This window comes from Scomber japonicus, chromosome 4 (assembly GCF_027409825.1).
Source record: "Scomber japonicus isolate fScoJap1 chromosome 4, fScoJap1.pri, whole genome shotgun sequence".
In the NCBI taxonomy this organism is placed as follows: Eukaryota; Metazoa; Chordata; class Actinopteri; order Scombriformes; family Scombridae; genus Scomber; species Scomber japonicus.
This window is the reverse complement of record NC_070581.1, coordinates 18,930,133-18,948,910: the sequence shown is the minus strand read 5'-3', so window position 1 is coordinate 18,948,910 and position 18,778 is coordinate 18,930,133. Positions and strand designations below refer to the sequence as shown.

The window sequence follows — 18,778 nt, the reverse complement described above, 5'->3', positions numbered from 1 at the left end:
TAATCATATCCTTGTTGAAAGAGCTCAATCAATTTTAAGTCAATGATATATTGTACTATAGAGAAACGAGAGGTTTGAATAATCCTGTGGCGCTGTATATATTTAGTTTCAGTGTTTCTGCCTGCGTATGTAAATGGATGAGTATGTTTTTGGTAGTTTAAGTGTGCATGTGTAAGTTCCTCATATCCTGAGAGCAATGTTATCTGCAGTGAAATGTTATTGATTCACATTTATGAATTCATATCTGCAATATCTACTGTGGTCTTGAGGTCTTACCAGAGACAAATGAAAGAAATAAGAAAAATATGTGAAAAGTTAGAAAAAGAAAAAAAGCCTGTGTGTATTTGTGATACTCTTACTGTTAGAGAGAAAGGAAAGGTATAAAAAGTAAAATAATTACAAGATATGAAAAATGTATTTGTTTTTGCTTTGTTGAAGTTTAATAAGTTTAACACTGAATGTACCAACAGTATATAACACATTTATAAAAAGAAGAGCAAAATCTCAGTTCAAGTGAGAGAGAAAAAACAACAAACACAGATTTGCAAGGGTTCTACATGACAGCAAAGAAATGCTTCATTTCTGATGTTCAATGCCATTTATTTGATTGTTTTGTTACTTTGTTCTGTTATCAGTTTCATTTTGTCATTCAGAATTGTGTTTTATAAAAAATGAATAGAACATATTTTTTAATACTTAAAGAAGTTAGGAACATTTTAGGAAATACACTCATTCATTTGGATCAATACCACTCTCATGTCTGTTATTGAATATGAAGTTACAACCAACAGCTGGTTAGCTTAACACTGGAAAAGGGGAAGCAGGGCCAGCTTTGGTCTGTGTCCTAAAGTTCACTAACTGAAAAGTTATGTCTTGTTTATTTAATTCACACAAAAACTGATGTATGTAAATGATTCTTTATAATTTTACAGGAGGTTATGTGCCAGACGTTTTGTTTTTACACTTCTTGTGTGGATTATACGATTGAGAGACCACTCTCAATGATCAACTAGTGGAAATATGTTACGTTATGTTATGCTTTGGACAATACAAGGTTAACTGTTACCCTGTTTTCAGTCTGTATGTTACGCTAAACTAACCAGCTGCTGACTGTAGATTCTAGCAATCTTTTATCTTAACAAGAAAGTGAATAAGTGTGTTTCCCACAATGTCCAACTATTCCTTTGAAGTGCAGTACTGAGTGCCTTGTTCTCTTAAGTTGCTTTGTTACAAATTGCCATGTTTTCTTGCATAAACTGAGGAATTAGAGACAGAGAGGATCATAGCTTGTGCCCATTCACTCTAATTAACGTTGTAAAGAAATTTGGAAAAAACATGAATAGTTGGTCAGCCCTCTCAGAATAACTTTAAAAGTCCAAATTGAAAAAAACTCAGTGTTGCTGGCTGCACACTGAGAGTATTTGAAGTGTTGTTTGGCCTAACACTAAGTTTAACATCCTGAGCAGATAATGAAGGGGCTGTGCCCTCAAATATAAGTGCAATGAATTATGATCTATGTGTGCAACTTTAGATGAACAACAAGCAAAAGGAGCTACACATTCAAATAATGTTTAAATGTTTTTATGTAAAAACAGATACATGGTTTGTCATCTAAGCATTTTCTATGTCATTTTTGCTACTGTACGTTTAAAGGTTTAAGAGGTCATTACAGGCTATTTGTTCGTATTACTTAACAACAGTGTTCTTTACTAAAAACAGGTTGTAAATGTTAAAAGCTTTTGGAAGACCCAGCTTTAGAAATCACTAGAGTAGAGAAATGTGTGTGTAGCATATAATTAGGAGCATTCCCTGTCACTCAGTCTGTGCATACAATAAATAACACATATGCAAAGAAGAGTCATCAGTGGTGGTCTTTTCTTCAACAGCCAATCTCAAAGTAGTACAATGTATGTTTTACACAGTGAAAGATACTGATTTCTCTCTTTAACACCACTTGAAGATGTCTTAACTAATTAAGCTCAACGTTTTTGCTCCAGAAGAGTTTTAATGGTGTTTGTGCATACTGCTCTCTGACTAAGAGAACTATGAAAACAAAATGAGAAACCTTTCAATCACATATTTCTAAATTGGGATCTGACTGGATCAGGTCTGGTGAGATAAACTGAGGAATGACACTCTTATCTTTCTATCAGTCGTGTCTGTTGTTCATTAAAGAATCTCTAAAGAAAACCCTGTCAGCTGTGTCAAACATCCCTCCATTAAAGTTTTGCCCCTGGTGCTCACTTGACAGGTAATGAAAAGGATTGCGAAAACTGTTGCAGTTTGTCTGGCTCATGTACTGTCTTCATCATGGTCTGTTGATTAATTATAAACCACAGGAAATCCCCGGTTCCTCATACTATTCTCAAAATGCCAGCAAATATTTTTTATGTTCATAATAATTAATTGTCTAGAACCAGAAACATTCTGTGTGTAGTTTAAGTTATTCAGGTTTATTTATTCAGGATTTACTGTATAAACCTGTTCCTCCCCTGAATGGTTGAGCGCTGAAAAATGATACAGATCATCATAGAGACGCATCCACCCTATAGTACAATAAGTACGTTTGTGAGTGTATGCTTTTAATTAATATAGATAATTGTCAAATCTGACTACAAATTCATAAATTACACATAAATTCATCACAAACTGTAACCATTCCAGCTTATTTGGTGCCATGTCAGAACCACACCAATGACTTAATTGGTATTTTATTTTATATCAGCATGTGTGATCGTGACCAAGAATATTGTCATATAAAATCACTTGAAGATACGTTGGAAAAAGAATTTTCCCACCTGGATTACTGGCAAATGAAAGTGATTCACTCTACTTTCAGATATGGGTGTGGGTGAGCATTAGATGAAGGTCTGGGCGTTGGCCCCAGAACCATCATGCCAGTCTCTGTCATGTCAGAGCCTGTCTCTGAGAGGGTAGATGTTTCTTCCTGTCTTTGCTTTAGGCTTTCTACATTCATGTCTTGAATGAGTAATTTTACAGTCTGTGGAGTTTTTGATGCCAATAAACAATCATGCATTCACTCTCAAAGTTCTGGAAATGCAAAAGATCATTAATTTAGCAGAGATTGTTTTATTTACACTCATAGACACAGAGCATATCATTTAAAGGATGGGAATAGGATAACAACACAGTGAGACAGACCTGGAAATATAATGAATAATTATATATAATTGAATGATTCATAGGTGTAGTATTAGCGAAACAGGTGGGACTCAGGTGTGATTTGAGGATGCAGGCACGTCAGTGTCTATTTCCTTAACCCTCTCTTGGACCTCTTGGACCTGTGGAAAATGAGAAAGATTCACATAGGACCACAAAAGACACAATTTTGTCCACAAATGCACATCTAGCAGACATTTTGAGGTTGCAGAATCTTTTACTGCCATCAGCAGAAATACTTAGACATGCAAGTGCTCTTCTAGTGTGTCTTTGACAGGTGTGGCAGTTGTCCTGCCCACCACACCCAGCCATACTGGGGGTGGGGACAGCTGGAATGTGACAGGGAGGTGCCTGGTCTCAAAATGTCTGACAAGAAGTGAGGAGCATTACAAAGCCTACTACACAATAACACCCAAACGTGCACACAAGCACCGTAACCCCACTATATATACAAAAAGCACATAAAATAAATTATATCTTGGTTATCCACAATTAAACAGACGTGTCTGACTCTACTGCATGTCAGTGTGACTGTTTGTTTGAAGCAGTTATATATTCTACTTACAGCATCTTTTGAAGTATGGTCTCAGGGCCCCATCCTTACTTTTAGAGCTTGAATTACAAGACTACCCAAAACCATAACCAACTTTGTTTTAGTATTCTAAAGTTAACTCTAACCTTAAATGGGCCTTACACTGATTTTAAAAAATCAATTTTAATTTACACCACAGACACTGTGCTGCTTAGCTTGCAAACATAGTTCTATAATCACATCTGTGGCTCTAGAGAGAACTTTCCAAAGTGTGAAAAATAATCTTGATGATATCACAGTGATCTCAGCTTGTACTATGCTCAGGTCATCTGACAACTCAAGACAGTTTTACAGAGTTTTGACAATAAAAACACTATCTATAAAATGTGGGTTTAATCGTTTTGAACAATGACATTTGCTTAGTTTTTCAGGAACCTCATTATCTTGTGAAAAGAAATAATTCAGAAATGTTTCCCAAGTTGGCAAGAAGGATATTTACAACTCAGAATCTCATAATAATGATGAATCCAATATGACATGAATGCAGCATTAGATTAAACCTGTGTTATAAACTGGGGATGTGGACTTGGATTTGAGCGTGGACTCATGGGATCCATTGTTTCTGACTTAAATCAAGGGCTAAAAGTTAGGATATGTCTGCTTCATCAATTTTGACCCATTTTTTATGTCTATCTTTTTATTACAGTATGTCCCCAATTTAATTGAAGTGCACTTCATGATCCCAGAGCATCTGTATGAAAGGTGTGTGTGGTATTAGACAGAGAAAAAAAAGATTTATGCATTCTTACGTTTTCTGATGGTCACTGACACGGTTCCTCAGCACATTTATCTGAAATAAAGGAAATATACAAATATTACTCTAATGAGGTATATTAGACCCTGTGTCTTTAATAATATGTGTTGTATACTGCTGATCACACACCTCATATTTCTGACTGGATAACTGGTACTGCAGTTCAAACTTCTCTGCCTCCAGCTTGTACATCCAGTCCCACATCTCCTTAGCTTTCTCCCTGTGAGACACAGACACAGAAAATAGTGTTTTATTTGCATTATCTCATGCTTATCAAAAAATAATGTCCCAAACTAAAATATTTAAAAATACTCTATACATACTTGAGTTTTTCTTGGCTTGAGTGCTCAACGTCCAGAGATATACGTCTCTCACTGAGGATCTTCTTCTTCTTCTCCCTCTCAGTCTGCCTCTTACCACTCCTTTTCTCGGTCTATGGGAAGGATGATTAGTTCATCATTCTGGTCTGTCATGTTTTAACTACTTGATTCCCCCATGATGAACCCTCCACCTGCTTACCAACTTCTGCATGTAACCTCCAAAGTGCAGGCTGGTCAGGGTTTTCTTTTTCTTGGCATCATCCTCTGCTTTTTTCTTGGCCTCCTCCTCCTCCTTGCGGGTTCTTTCGTCCTAAAGAGACATGGATCCAGAGAGAAAGAGGACCAGGAGTGAAATCCAAGAATTATCATTTACATTACAGCACCTGAGATCGGGCTTTACCTCAAGACGCTTCTGTCGCTCCTTCTCTCTCTCACTGCGGATTCTTTGCTGCTCTGCTCTCTCAGAACGGCGTTTTTCCTGCACAACAGATTATCCCATCTTGAAACACCTTAAACATATTTAATGTTAAGCGTGTGTTAATAGGTTTGCATTTCATTGGCCATGGTGTGGGGAACTCACAATCCTGTCCGTGAGATTAATTAGTTCTTCTTCTTCCTTCTTTCTGCTTTCGAAGTGAACCTCAATCAAAGTCTGAAGCTCCATCAGGTCTTTCTCCATCCTCTTACGATGTATATCCTACGGAAACAGGGATTCAGTGAGTTCGTACTTTCTGTATTTCATGTTTCATTGGTTTCCACATTCTATCTATCCCAACATAACAAGTGATGATTATCAAAATTCCATAATACACCCTGAAGATGAAGAGTATGCATTGTATGCGCTGTAAGAAAACCTGTCACTCACATCAAAATCCACCTTCTCTCCATCTGGGATCTTGGGAGGGATTAGGTTGGGCATCATAAATGGCCTGAAGATTAAAAAGAAAAGATTAAGTTATATAAAAGAGAAAGAAGGGACAGTCATCATCAGTCATTTTTTCTATGGATGTCAAATGAGGATAAAATGGAATCAGTAGAACAAATTCCATCCATTAATGCATGTCTGTGCCTGTGAATTGTCAGGAAATGCTCAGAAGCTGCCTCTATGTTTCTTAATTTAGTTGCACACTTTGCTTTGGAAGGCATTTTATTTTATTTTTATTTCACAGTTACAGAATTAATTTCAACTAACCACATACTATACTGTATAGACTATACTAAGATAGGAACAAGTCTTTGTTTTGCAAATCACAAGCCCCAATTCAACTTCAGATTTCAACAATTCATAGTCTGCAGGATGAGGATACGATTATAGTTACACGAGGGTTAGGTCTAGAATTAAGGTTAGATAAGAATTTTGAGCAGTTTGTTTCCCCTTCTAAAACCTCAGTCCTGTTACTTGCAGTCCTGTGACGCCATCCTGTTACTTTAAAGTATAAAATAAGTTGATATAATACTAATCCCCTATTTTTAAAATTTTACTTAAATTGATTACATTTCAGACCAGTTTTACAATTTGAATCTGAATACTTACAGGCCATTGAGCGCAAAAAAATGCTGACACAGAGGGGAGATAGAAATATTTAGAGAAGGTACGTGAGAAATACAGGAGGGACCTAGAGTCAGGCAGGAAGAAACGACAGTGACCTATAACCTGAAACATATGTTGAGGTCTTTTTTCAAAGAAGAGAAGTAAGTTCTTCTTCTTAGAGTGTTTTGTAGACAAGCAAGACTAATTTCAAGTTGATTTTACATACTGGTTGTTAATACAGAGATCTAAGGACTTATGTAATATCATCAACTTTTTGTCTTTGTTGTCTGTCTTTGTTGTTTTCTAGACAAAAGATGCAGTTTTTTCAGTTATGTTGGGTTCACCATTTATAGAATTGTTAAATAAATGACATGATAAAAAAAATTATGTATTTGAGGTTTGGGTCTGCATTTTTTAAAAATACAATTATTTGAACATGTAACCAACCATTTCTGTAACTCAATGATTGTACATTTTGTAAATGACACATACATTGTAATCATCCTCTGCTTAGAAACCTTGTAAAAATTTAAATGAAGGTATTTGAGATCGACCAATGCAGATTTTGAATAGTCCAATATGTGTTATATTCAGTACCAAAAAATATAAAAAATATATTTCTTTAATTTTATTTGGAAGTGTCATAAATAATTGTACATAAATAATTAATTACAAATTCTCCTTTCTCTCTCTCTCTCTCTCTGTGTGTGTGTGTGTGTGTGTGTGCAACAGAGTATGCTGCTCACTTGAATTTTGGCTTGGCCTCCTCTTCTGTTGAGAAAGAATAGAGATAGAAAGGGAAAGGACTGATAAATGAGCCCAGTACAATTATAGTACAATAGAGTCACAGCATGCCAATGTTTATTTTGATAGAATTTAGATAAACAGGGTTACCTTCTCCCTCCTCCGCTTCCCCCTCTCCATCTGAAATCAAATCAAAATTCTTGAGTTTTTTGTTATTATATTATGTGTTATTGTGTCAGACAAAATCACTGAGAGACAAAATTGTATATTAGAGAACATAAAATATGTTTGTCTTATTCTGTGTCAGACGTGAGGTGATGTGAGATTGTGTAGAAAGATAATAAGCTGTCTCTAATCAAAATGAGGCATGAAGTCTTTGATCTCTGAATGACACTCAACTAAACATTTTAAACAAAGGCCATACAAAATGTAACATTTGTCCTTTAATTAGAGGAAGGACTCCAATGTGCAGCTGTATTTAGGCACAGCAGTGCTTTGAGCTAAATGCTTCTAATCGTTAACATGTTGAGGTTTAGCAGGTGTAATGTTCACCATCTTCAACACTGAACACAAGTAGTTACAGCTGAGGGTGATGGGAATGTGACCTGATGATGGTGCTAGATGAAAAATTGGGAAATCATTAAAGTCGTCAGGATTCATCATCTGGGAATAATGAATGCCTGTTAAAATATCTTCATTAATTGTCTGGAGAACCAATTTTCATAGATGTTATATTATTGATATATTTTTGCCTGGAAAGCAAACTGGTTTAGCAACCAACCAACCCAACCTTTGCTAACTGGCAGACTGACTGACGCCACCCCAAGAGCCGTGCCTGTAGCATTGGCATAAAATGATACACTGGGTTGGCAGGATAAATGCTGTATTCACAAGTCATTTTAATAGGTTGATTAGTCCTACCTAGTGTGAGTGTGAGACATATCAGGTGGCTGGTGCTTCACAGGGCGTTTGTTTATTCAACGGCATTAATGCAGCAGATAGATGAGAATGAATTTGACTAACATCCCTCCCATTTCATATGATTGTTAACAAGAGACACACGGCTTAACAGTGCTGATTAAAGAAAACAGCAAACAATAGCAAATTCTGACTTTTGAGCTAGAGCTTTAGGGTGGGGTGGGATGGGACACCAAGGGATTACTCCCAACCAGTGACTGTGTCTGGTATGACTAAGACAGACAGACAGAGAGAGTGAGAGAAAGAAGTCTTGTAGGTTTGAACTTGTTAAATATCTACACATCGTCATGTACACAGTGAAATGTGACTGAGATGGCAGATATTTTATGGTTAGGGACGGCATGTCAACACATGCACAATACTACACATGGCTGTTTTCTGCACTTTCAACTCCCTCACCTTGTTCTTCGTCAGCCTCATTGTCTGTTGCCGGTTTATCTACCTCCTCTGTGGCCTCTGGTAGAAGGGGAAATTGTACAGCAGATAGTGACATATCAGTGACAGATCTCAACAGTCATGGTGTGATGTTGACTCATTGCTTTACTGGAACAATCACTCTCCCTTGTCAATGACCTCTTATTTTTCATATGCTCATGGCAACAGGAATGAGATGAGGACAGCTGCTAAGATATATCCATAGTATGTGAGTTTGGCTGTTAGATTGACACTGTGCCCCAGAGAAGGACGGACAACATGAAGAGCTTTTCAGAGAGATAACAAGTGAGAGAATGAGCTACCCACCGCTGCTATTTAAAGCAGATAGCAGTCAAGTACTGGTGAAGACATGTGTGTTTATTTGAGGTTAGCTAGATGTGATGACACTATGCTTTCACAACTCTGAGGCTGTGAGGCATGTGTGGTAGGTTACTCAAAAACACAATAACAGAGACAAAAATTCCCAAATATATCTCATCAGGTGACACCATTGCTGACAGCACAAAGAGACAGACTGTGTGGATTCAGATAAGTAGCACTGACACAGGTCATTCAGTAATGTCAGTTCAGGGAAAGTCATGGATGAAATCCTTGGTTTGACCTTGCCAGTTTGTCAAATGTTGAATTAATATTTTAAACTCCAACCTTATTTCTGAAAATTGTAAAAGCAATACCTTCCTCCACCTCCTCCTCCTCCTCCTGCGCTTCCTCCTCTACCACCTCCTCCCCTGCTGAGCAAAGCACAGAGGTGGAAGCAAAGAAAGAAAGAAAGAAATAAAGAAAGAAAGAGAAAGAAAGAAAGAAAGAAAGAAAGCAGCATGATTAGATGACAAGATGAAGCATTAATGATGTCAGTAATCATTCATGGGTGTCACAGTTTTTAACCACAGCCACCATGACTATCAGGACAAATTTGGCACTACATGTAATGTACTGGAACACAACCAAAAATCATTTATTGATGATCCAGAGATTCATTTATATGTCAGCAGTGATAGTGTATTGCCAAGTTGACAAGTTCCGTACCTTCAGCAGCCTCCTCTTCTGACACCACGCAGCCAGGGAAGATGAGAGAAAAGGAAAATATAAATGTAATCACATAATGAGAGATACAAACTGTGGTCAACATTGTCATTTACAACTAAAAAAGGCTTTTAGTTAGAGCTCCTTTTAAATCCTTATAATACTGTATGTGGTAAGTAATATTCGGTTACGGTATCAACCTCATACAGAGAAGACATTTGCCTTAACAACATGGTTTTAGTTTTAACAATAGATCACACCTTTCAGATCTGAAACCATACAGTACACAGTGAGTCCTTACCTTCCACCTCCCTGTGAAAATGAGACATGGATGTGCATTATTATTACAATCCAAAATATGTTTACATAGCAACAGTCATCACAGAAAAATAAAGCTGTCTTTACAATGCATGAAAAGAAACTACTCTCTGGGTATGTGCACTTATATAAAGACATTTTTTTAACATTCATACAAGATAAGTTTTGTATATTTAAGCAGAAACAGAAGGAACTTTTACATGATAACTGAAACCAAGAAAAACTTCAACCTACTCCTCATATTCTTCCACCACTTCCTCGTTGTCCGACATGGCAGTATCTGAACATTTAAAAGACTCCATAAATTCACCCAGAAAACATGCTTCACTCCACTTTCTCACCATTTACAGCATCCTTAAAACATTTTCTAATGTACGTAGTGTTTTTCTAGTTTTACACACAATCAGTAAAGCTTACCTGAGGGTCAGATGTAGTGATGGAGAGACTCAGTGTCCAGCAGAAAAGAGGAATGAGAGGTGACTCTCAGAGGGTAAAGGGACAGACTGTGCAGTGGGGAATGAGGCTTTAGGACCCCCTTGTTGTGTTATTAATAACTTTTTTAGATAGCTTGTGCTCTCCATTATCACCACTCCCAAAAAAGGCCACTGTGTGCACGGCTGCTAGGTTGCGTTGCCAAAGAGATCCAGATAAAGCCACAGATGATGATTCATGCACACACACACACACACACACACACACACACATTCTCTCACCCTTGTATGGCAACCTGCCACTGACAAAACACAGACATATACCCCTAATCTACATCCTCCCCTTTCTTAGATAAATGACTGTGACGAGCAGAGATGCTTTTAAAAACTAGACAGTTCTTGTGTTGAGTAAGTAAATATTTTAAAGTAAAAATAAGGAAAAAGTCATGACAGACATTTGCTGTGCATTTGTTGTAAAACATTTTATTCCTTAGGCAGGCAGCAACTTACCCATAAGGACAGACAGAACAATGATATTTTGGCAGATTAAACATACAATTACAACTCCAGAATCCCCACTCCTGTAATTCAATAAACATAGTCATCTATAGGTGTCATACACCTTAAGACCTTCACCTTTTAAAGTGCTTGACAAATCACACAGGCAAAAAAAGCTAAGGACTTTCAAAACAAATATATGTTCCCTTTCTTATTCTTTTCTTTCTTACATCCACATCACTTTATACCCCTTTCTTCACATATTCAACATCTTCCTCTTGTATTTTAACATTTGAAATAAGGTATATTTAAACTTCAAGAAGCAATGCAAACGTGTGTGATAGATTCCTCCTAACTTTAAAAGCAGTATCCTCATTTTCAGTCTTCTAAAACTACACTCAAGTTCCTTTTTTTTCTCTACTTCTCCTATCTGTTGCTCCTGTGTGCTTTGGCAGCAAAGAAGAAAAATAAACACAAAAAGCTTGAAGAAACGATCAGTCAGTCACGGCATCCATTAATCTTCCAGTTATCTCGTTCTCCTCTTGCCACCCATGAATTGCCTACAAATAAAAGTATGGAAGAAACACAAAAGAAAATTCTGAAGAAATTTGTTGGAAGCTTCAGATTGGTTTGATTTAAAAGGTGTGTTACTTGTTTCCATGAAAAACACTGAATAAATACTTATTACCAAGTATGGTTTTCTTACTGTGCTCAGGCAGCATCCTTCATTTTGCGACACGGTCCTCCCCTCTGCTCTCAAACAGGCTCCGCTTGCTGTTGATGTCCACATGTCTCAAGTCCTACATATATAGAAAATTGACATTAATTAATTAATTATCACAATTATTTTATATGGCAATTTTCAATACAGCAGAAAACATACAAACTATTTCTCTGTAAATAATAACCAATAGATCCTATTTCTGCTAGCACAAAACAGAGATAACTGTCTCAGTAGCCATAGATACATTACTGTTAAAACCAACAGCAACCCAGATATATCACAGAAAATGTTCCGAACTTATGACTTAACTTTTGAATATATTTCTTAAAGTTAATTTAACAAGTAAAACTGAACGTAAGTCTTTGATCTCAAGTCAAACATCTTCTATGATTACAGAGCAGGGCGAGAAGAAGAAGAATGAATGCCAAGTAAACTATCAAAGAGTAAAAATTACCACTCTAATGAATTTAAATTGTAAGTAATTACTGTATGGTGCTTGAACCACAAATGAAAATCTTTTCAATCCTTACATGTGTTCATATTCTGACCCTTCACAGTTTCCCCCCATAATTAGTGACTGGAACAGTTCATAAGAGTTAAGAAACAACAATGCACTTAATTAATGGAGACTGACCGAGTTTAACCCTCATCCTACCAACATATACACAACTACTGACTGGGGTCCATAGGAAACCCAAGAATGAACTACTGTAAAAAAAAACAGCATCATAGCAAAATGTTAACTTATTTCTTCTCAAAACATTATAAGCTATGTAATTAGTGTCATCTGAAAAAAGACCCCCCTAAAAAGCACTACTTAAAACAGAAAAAGAAAGAATGATATGAAGTCATTTGGAACAAATTCAAATTCATGAAAACTGGAAATGATAGAAAAAGATAGAATGAGATATGACAAAAAGGCTGAGGTCTGCAGATACCCCAGTCAGTAGGATTTAAGTTAAATAAGGACCTTAACAATGACAGTAAAATTTAAAATAATCAAAGGTAAGCAGCAGGAAAAAGATCATTTTATATACTCCGGGCACTGAGGCACATACAGGTGAAAGAGTACTGCTGCCTCCTAGCTGCCAGATAACTTCCTACATAACGCAGGTTGAGGTAACATGAAAGAATGCAAATATGCTGGTTAATGGGTGACCTGACCGTGGGAGTTTGTGAAGAGCCAGTTTGGTTGGTCTTATTGAGCCAGCGGTTGATCCTGTCCGACATTCCTGATGTGAAGCTCCTGAATTCCTGATAACACCAGAGATGTGAGATCATTAGCGTGCATGTACCATAAATAACCTACATCACAAGGTATGTATTAAATGAACATATAATGCAGAAATTATTATTTTTTAAAGTCATGAACATACCTGTCTGGAAACTCCAGGGCTGGTAGTGTCGGCTGGCTGCTGTTCCTTCTCAAAGAGACCTCTCTTCCTGGACACCTCTTCCATCAGGAAAAGGGTCCTCTGGGTCACATCGGGAGAGCGCGTCGCTTCAGTTTTCTAAACACATACAGGAAGCAGGGTTGAGAGAAAAATAACTTTGTTGTTGTTTGTTTGTCCACTCTGACCAAAACAACTATATGTTTGCTTGTTTGTTTAACACCTTATACCATAGCATTTACAGTAATACTAACAACTGACAGAGAAATAGAAATAGTATTGGACAGTATTCTGTATTTTGCTGTGACATAACATGCTGCATTATAAAGCTGACTTTCTGTGTTTTGTTGCCTGAGAGTCTGACCTGTGCAGCATGGGCCAGTCTCTCCATCTTCTCCTGAATGGACCGGGATGAAATCCTCTGCCTGGAACTTTAAAACATAATACATATATCCAAAGGTCTCGTTTTATTCCAGTAAGTCAACTGTTGCACTAAAAAAGAGTAAAATTAGTAAGTTATAAAAACTTACTTCCGCTGGAAGGATGATGCTTTCTCCTCATCTTCATTTTGGTCCTTGTTCAAACCCAAAGAGAATTGAAGTTAGTAAAGCAGGTCAACATCTGTGATCCTTTTACTCAGCTGAAAACCTATTTTTTCCATTTCAGAGATACTGATCTCACAAAAAAATGATGCAGTCAAGCCAAAAATCAAGTGCAACCATTTATTCTTGTATTTTCTTTGAGTATCTGTTTTACGTGAAGTGTTTTTGCTGATAGATTGTAATTGTAGTTGTAAATTGTTGTCTTACTGTGTTGGATTCAAACTTCTTGGATGCCACCCTGACACTTGCACTAAAACAGAATTAAACAGTCAGGGTTTAGCAGAAGGTATACAGATACAACAAGGCTCAGGGTAAAAATAAGGATTTTGTCTTACCTCCTCTGCAGAGGTGCACTCTCCTGTTCTTTCTTCCTCATCATCTGTTGAAGGTCAAGCATAATTAAGATGTGTGTGAGCAGACCTTGCAGTTGTCCAAATGTCAGTGGCTTCTGACCTACACTCTCTCACTCTCTCTCTCTCTCTCTCTCTCTCTCCCTCTCTCTGTTAACAAAGCAACCAGTCAGCACTGAGAGCTTGTAAATATTGCTTCAGCTATTAGCATATGACACAAGCAAACTGTCCTGAACTATCTGACAGCTGATGTGAGATTAAATCTTGTTTTAGCAGTCAAATAGGCAATAAGTTAATGTTAATGTTGGCATTTGCTTGGGTGTTTGTGTGTGTGTGTGTGTGTGTGTGTGTGTGTGTGTGTGTGCGTGCGTTTACCTTGAAAGATTTGGTCCTGGAGCTCTGTCTGACGAAGGCAGTTTTGGTAGACTGTTCAAAAGGAGAAGTGCCATTCACACTGGTCTGAGGTAAAGTAAAATAACATAAAAAAGGGTCAGATTTGATCATCCAGTGTTCATCTTTCAAGATTGTTTACTTTGTGCCAAGCACTACCATACTTTTAACTCTAGAGGGTGCTTTTGCTTTATTAAATTGTTGAGCAGTGGCGTCAGCACTTTGCAAACTGCCAAACTCTATTTGACAAGCAAAACATGAAGCAGAGATAGTTATGTTATAAATGATGTAATTTGACTGTGTATTTGGATGTGTTGAACTACCTCCTCTGTGTGTCCGGACTGAATGGGGCTGCGAGCTCCCCTAGGTAAGGGACTCTGACAGGGCGAAGGGCAGTGTCCTCGAGGTGACATAGGAGCTGTTGGAGAGCGAGGGCTAACAGGTGTTGTGGGCCCACTGGCAGAGGGACTCTTGTCAAGCGAGATAGAAACAGAACTGCAACAACAGAAAGTTGAGTGAGCTAAAAGGTCAGTAGAAGATGTGCTCAAGAAAGCAACAGTAATCCAGTGATCCAACTCACAGTAAAGCTGCAGTCTATCAAAGGATGGGTTCACAATCGTTCTAGTCTGTCCTAAAACCATTGTCAGGTGCCCAAATGAACACATGTTTTTCCTGCTGTGATAATGTTTCCTGTATATCCCTTCACAACTCCTTCCATGCAAAAAATGTATTTAAGAGTTATCTGAAATTATTTAATATTTTATATTAATTTTATATTAATTCATATTAGTCAAATCAAGTCAATATCTTTTAAATGTACTCACATTTTACAACCAGTTTCCCTCTTTTTGTTACTGTTTTCCACTGCAGTTCAACACGGAAACACTGTCTATCAAGATACAGAGAGACTCGTATTTGACTATCTTAGACAGCTGAAGCCTCATATTATCTTCAAACAAACTTTTGAATACATTTTTGCCCAAAATGAGGACTGTGGATTTAGTGGCCCATCACTTTCATTGTTACATTATTGTAACACATTTGGAGGGGATCTTCTACTGCACAGTATTGAGAGCAGGAATGATTACAGCAAGCAAAACCTGTTTTAAGACAGATTTGAAAAATTGTGAACCCATCCCCTATTCATCAGCCTCTTTTTGAATAGATCATATTTTCTATTATCCGTCTCTTTCATCACAATTACCCCTCTTTGTATAATCAAGTTACATGAATAAAACAGAAAGTTTGCCTTTACTACAATGACAAACTGCCAGAAATGGTGACATTTTAATGCTTTGACTGGCAAACTGACAGATCACTGTTATAACATATAAACTACTTCATGAAAGCCAGATCTCTGTGCTTTGTATTTTCTTTGGAGAACTTATTTGTGATCAGACACAGACAGAAGGTTGGAGGTACAATTTGTGGAGGCTTGCGTATTCAAACTCATAGACAATCAAATATCTGCCTCAGAATGTCTTGACAATATATTTTGATGGGACGCAGGTCTATTGATGTAAGATCAAATAATACACATATAGTGGGTATATGTTTTAATGTCAGGTATACTTTAAGTATACCATAATATTTCCAAATCCCATGTGTCTTTTGAAGACCAGTGTGTAAGCACATGTCTTCATATGATTAATTATTTTATTTCATCTAATAAAAATGTGTTGATACTTCCTGAACATTAACCTTCAAAAAGGACAATAGATAAAAAAGGTGCTTGTTAACCTGACAAACTTGCGAACTGGGTTGGACTGCGGCTTGGGATCAGGGTCTCTGCCCGACGACTCTTCATTTTCATGCTAACAAAGACACAAATAGTGGACACAATCAAAATGAGCACAGAGCACACAGGGTTTTGTACAGAGCCACCTGAGACACACCTTGCGTTACGTAACACTTTACAGGTATGGCCTAGTTTGTAGATACACTGAATAAAAGCCGCCTTCAAGTGTAATAAAAGATAAAGTTCGAATTATGACCTTAAGTACACCATATCAAAGTTTAATGGACTATTTGCATGGCCACTTTGTTCACTGGGAAGAGCACCAGCCCGGCAATATGACAGGCGATTAATGTACGTGTTCTTCTATTCTCAAAGAAAAGTTGTATGCCCTGGATGTCTATGTTACCTTTAATTATTGTAACTAATAGACACTGTTTCTCTCCATCTTTACAGAACATGTGTTTGCGTGAGAATGTGGGTCAGTGTTTGATCTCTGAGTTGTTATTGTAGGGTGTTGAAAATGATTAACATAACTCCCTCTGCGTGGGGTAACAGTTAACTGTGATTAACCACACTTCAGGGTGGCACTATTGGTAACACTGTATTATGACTTAGTAAAGCTTGGATCTCAGTGAAGGCCTCTCTGTTTGTGTGTCATATATCTGTAAAGGCAGTCCAGTAGCAAAAATAAAATGGCAAAATTTGTGACAAAATATTTCTTTCATAGCAGTGAGAGGAAGCAACTGGCTCAATTCTTACTGGTCTGTTTGTGCTATTGGTGCTGGTACTGGTACTGCTGCTGCTGCTGCTGGGATTATAAGAGGCCGGTTTGGTTTTGACCAAGGGGGGTGCACTGCTCTGCCCCTCATCCAAGTCCCCAAGAATCTCCACCCTGGCTCCTTCTTTGTCATCTTCTGCTCCATCCTCCCCTACTTCCTTCTGTCGTCTCAGTGTCTCCACATGCCGATTCCTCCGTTTTTCATCACGGACACGCAGCATCTCCACAAAGTCCAGTTGTATCTGCTCCACGCTGGAGATAAACAGTATATATATACACACGTGAATGACCGATATATATATATATGATGGATTGTCTCTAGAGAGGGGTGAAAGGACCTGTCAGATTATGTTTCTATAATGAAAGGCAGTTCTTCTCTCTCTTTGAAGGCTGCTTCTGCTCCAGGTAATCAGTTGCTGGTGTTTTTTGGCAGCTTTTCATATATTGCATGCATGGTAGCAGGTTTTTGTGTTTGAAAAGTATACTCATGACACAGTCCCATGGGGCAGAAGTGTAAGAATCCACCCCTCCCTCTTTGCTCTTGAAATCCAACCACTAAAAAGGCTTCCCATCAAATATTATGACATTGCATACTGGAAACAAAGAGAAAAAGAAAGACGGCGAGAATGAAACAAAAAGACAGAAAAAAGAGGGAGACAATAGAAGTTAAAAAACAAAGAGAAAGAAGCAGAGCACACACACACCTCGAGCAACAGAGTCATGTTCAGGCAGTCTATAAATCAAGCTTCAGCAGATACAAATCAAATTCTGTTTTACTGAATTGTGACAATGACCTGCTGAGGCCCTGGGACGTCTCACTTGTGGAGTCTGTCCCACGGGTGCTGTCACTGGTGGGTGTGTCTCCGGGTGCCCTGTCAGGGTTGTCAGCGTCAGGGTCGTCAGGATCGGCGACACTCTTCACCCTCCTTCTCTTCTCCCTCTCCACTTCCTCATCATCTTCCATTGTCCATTGGCGCGCTAGGCTGAGGACACAAGAAACACACATGATACTCATTATACATGGCTATAAAACAGAAAATGAAACAAAGACAGAGACACAAGGTTAAACATCAAGATAACATGGCAGACAAAGGTACTGTTCAAACAGTCAGTCTACTATCAAGATTTGAACTCTACAGCAATTAATTCTGCTTGTTTTGGTTTTTGGGAAGGAGTCAAAAGATTATAGTCAAAATAATGGTTACACAGAGCCTGCTTTACTTGTTCCCCATCTGTTTATTAGTGGATTCACAGTTGGCTGCCTCTCAAAGCAACATAAAACAAGCTTTTTAACAACAGAAAACATTTATTTCAGCAGTCAGTTTACAGAGCAGCAGAAATTTCCCCTTTTGATAAATACATTTACTAGATGGTACACAATATTCAGATTTGAACCTGAAAAAAACTGGCTACAGCCTGTAGTCAGTTAGGATAACTGCTAGAAAGATATCCAAACATCACAGCAAAGATAGAAGAGCCTGCAACACAGTATCCAGTGGAGACAATACCACGATGTGTGTGATATGGCTCCCTGCTGACTCCTGCTACAGACATAGGTAATATTGTCTAGATACGTTAGTAAAATAGCTCAAATGTTTCCCTTTTATGCTAGAATAAAATGAAACTTCAAAAATAGCGGCTCTCAAACACAGGTGTCATATTGCTAAAAGAAAACTCATTGCTAGTTTAAATCTTACCTGGACAAAGCCGACCAGTTTTTACGAATCCTGGACATAGTGGATGAAAGTAAGGTTTGCAGGTACACTTCACTCAAAGACAGAAAGTCGTCTGACAGGCACTCTGAGGGAGGCAGTCAAATTACCGTAAGTGCAGCACAAAGCAGTCCACCTTTACCCCGGTGCACTGAGGCGTCACATGACCGCATAGGTAAGCTACCCACCTGAGCGAGAGAGGGAGGGAGAGAGAGAGAGAGAGAGAGAGAGAGAGAGAGAGAGAGAGAGAGAGAGAGGGACAGAGAGAGAGAGAGAGAGAGAGAGAGAG

The 18,778-nt window shown here is 37.9% G+C and overlaps 2 protein-coding genes across 2 annotated transcripts; both read right to left on the bottom strand.

Annotated features, from left to right (window-relative positions):
- Positions 1-3,147: 3,147 nt before the first annotated feature.
- Positions 3,148-10,147, bottom strand: tnnt2a (troponin T type 2a (cardiac)). Its single transcript, XM_053318280.1, is given in 14 exon segments — positions 3,148-3,302; positions 4,522-4,562; positions 4,656-4,746; positions 4,850-4,959; positions 5,046-5,156; positions 5,247-5,324; positions 5,427-5,543; positions 5,712-5,775; positions 7,124-7,145; positions 8,472-8,555; positions 9,209-9,262; positions 9,561-9,578; positions 9,859-9,865; positions 10,100-10,147. Coding segments are annotated over 14 exon segments (879 nt in total). The 3' UTR covers positions 3,148-3,268.
- Positions 10,148-11,077: 930 nt separating this feature from the next.
- lad1 (ladinin) lies at positions 11,078-18,576 on the bottom strand. Its single transcript, XM_053318269.1, has 14 exons — positions 18,475-18,576; positions 17,572-17,760; positions 16,759-17,029; positions 16,002-16,075; positions 14,585-14,756; positions 14,247-14,330; positions 13,857-13,900; positions 13,729-13,771; positions 13,450-13,493; positions 13,284-13,350; positions 12,905-13,039; positions 12,693-12,782; positions 11,511-11,604; positions 11,078-11,364 (listed from the first exon to the last, which is right to left on the bottom strand). Exons 1-13 carry the CDS (start codon positions 18,510-18,512, stop codon positions 11,530-11,532), a joined length of 1,326 nt encoding a protein of 441 aa, XP_053174244.1. The 5' UTR covers positions 18,513-18,576; the 3' UTR covers positions 11,078-11,364; positions 11,511-11,529.
- Positions 18,577-18,778: the final 202 nt, after the last annotated feature.

Coding starts and splice junctions, on each gene's coding strand:
- lad1 (XM_053318269.1), bottom strand. CDS start 18,512: ATGTCCAGGATTCGTAAAAACTGGTCGGCTTTGTCCAG. Junction 14,331..14,584: donor AGTCCGGACACACAGAGGAG/GTAGTTCAACAC, acceptor ACTTTACCTCAG/ACCAGTGTGAATGGCACTTC. Junction 13,901..14,246: donor CCAGGACCAAATCTTTCAAG/GTAAACGCACGC, acceptor GACCTTCAACAG/ATGATGAGGAAGAAAGAACA.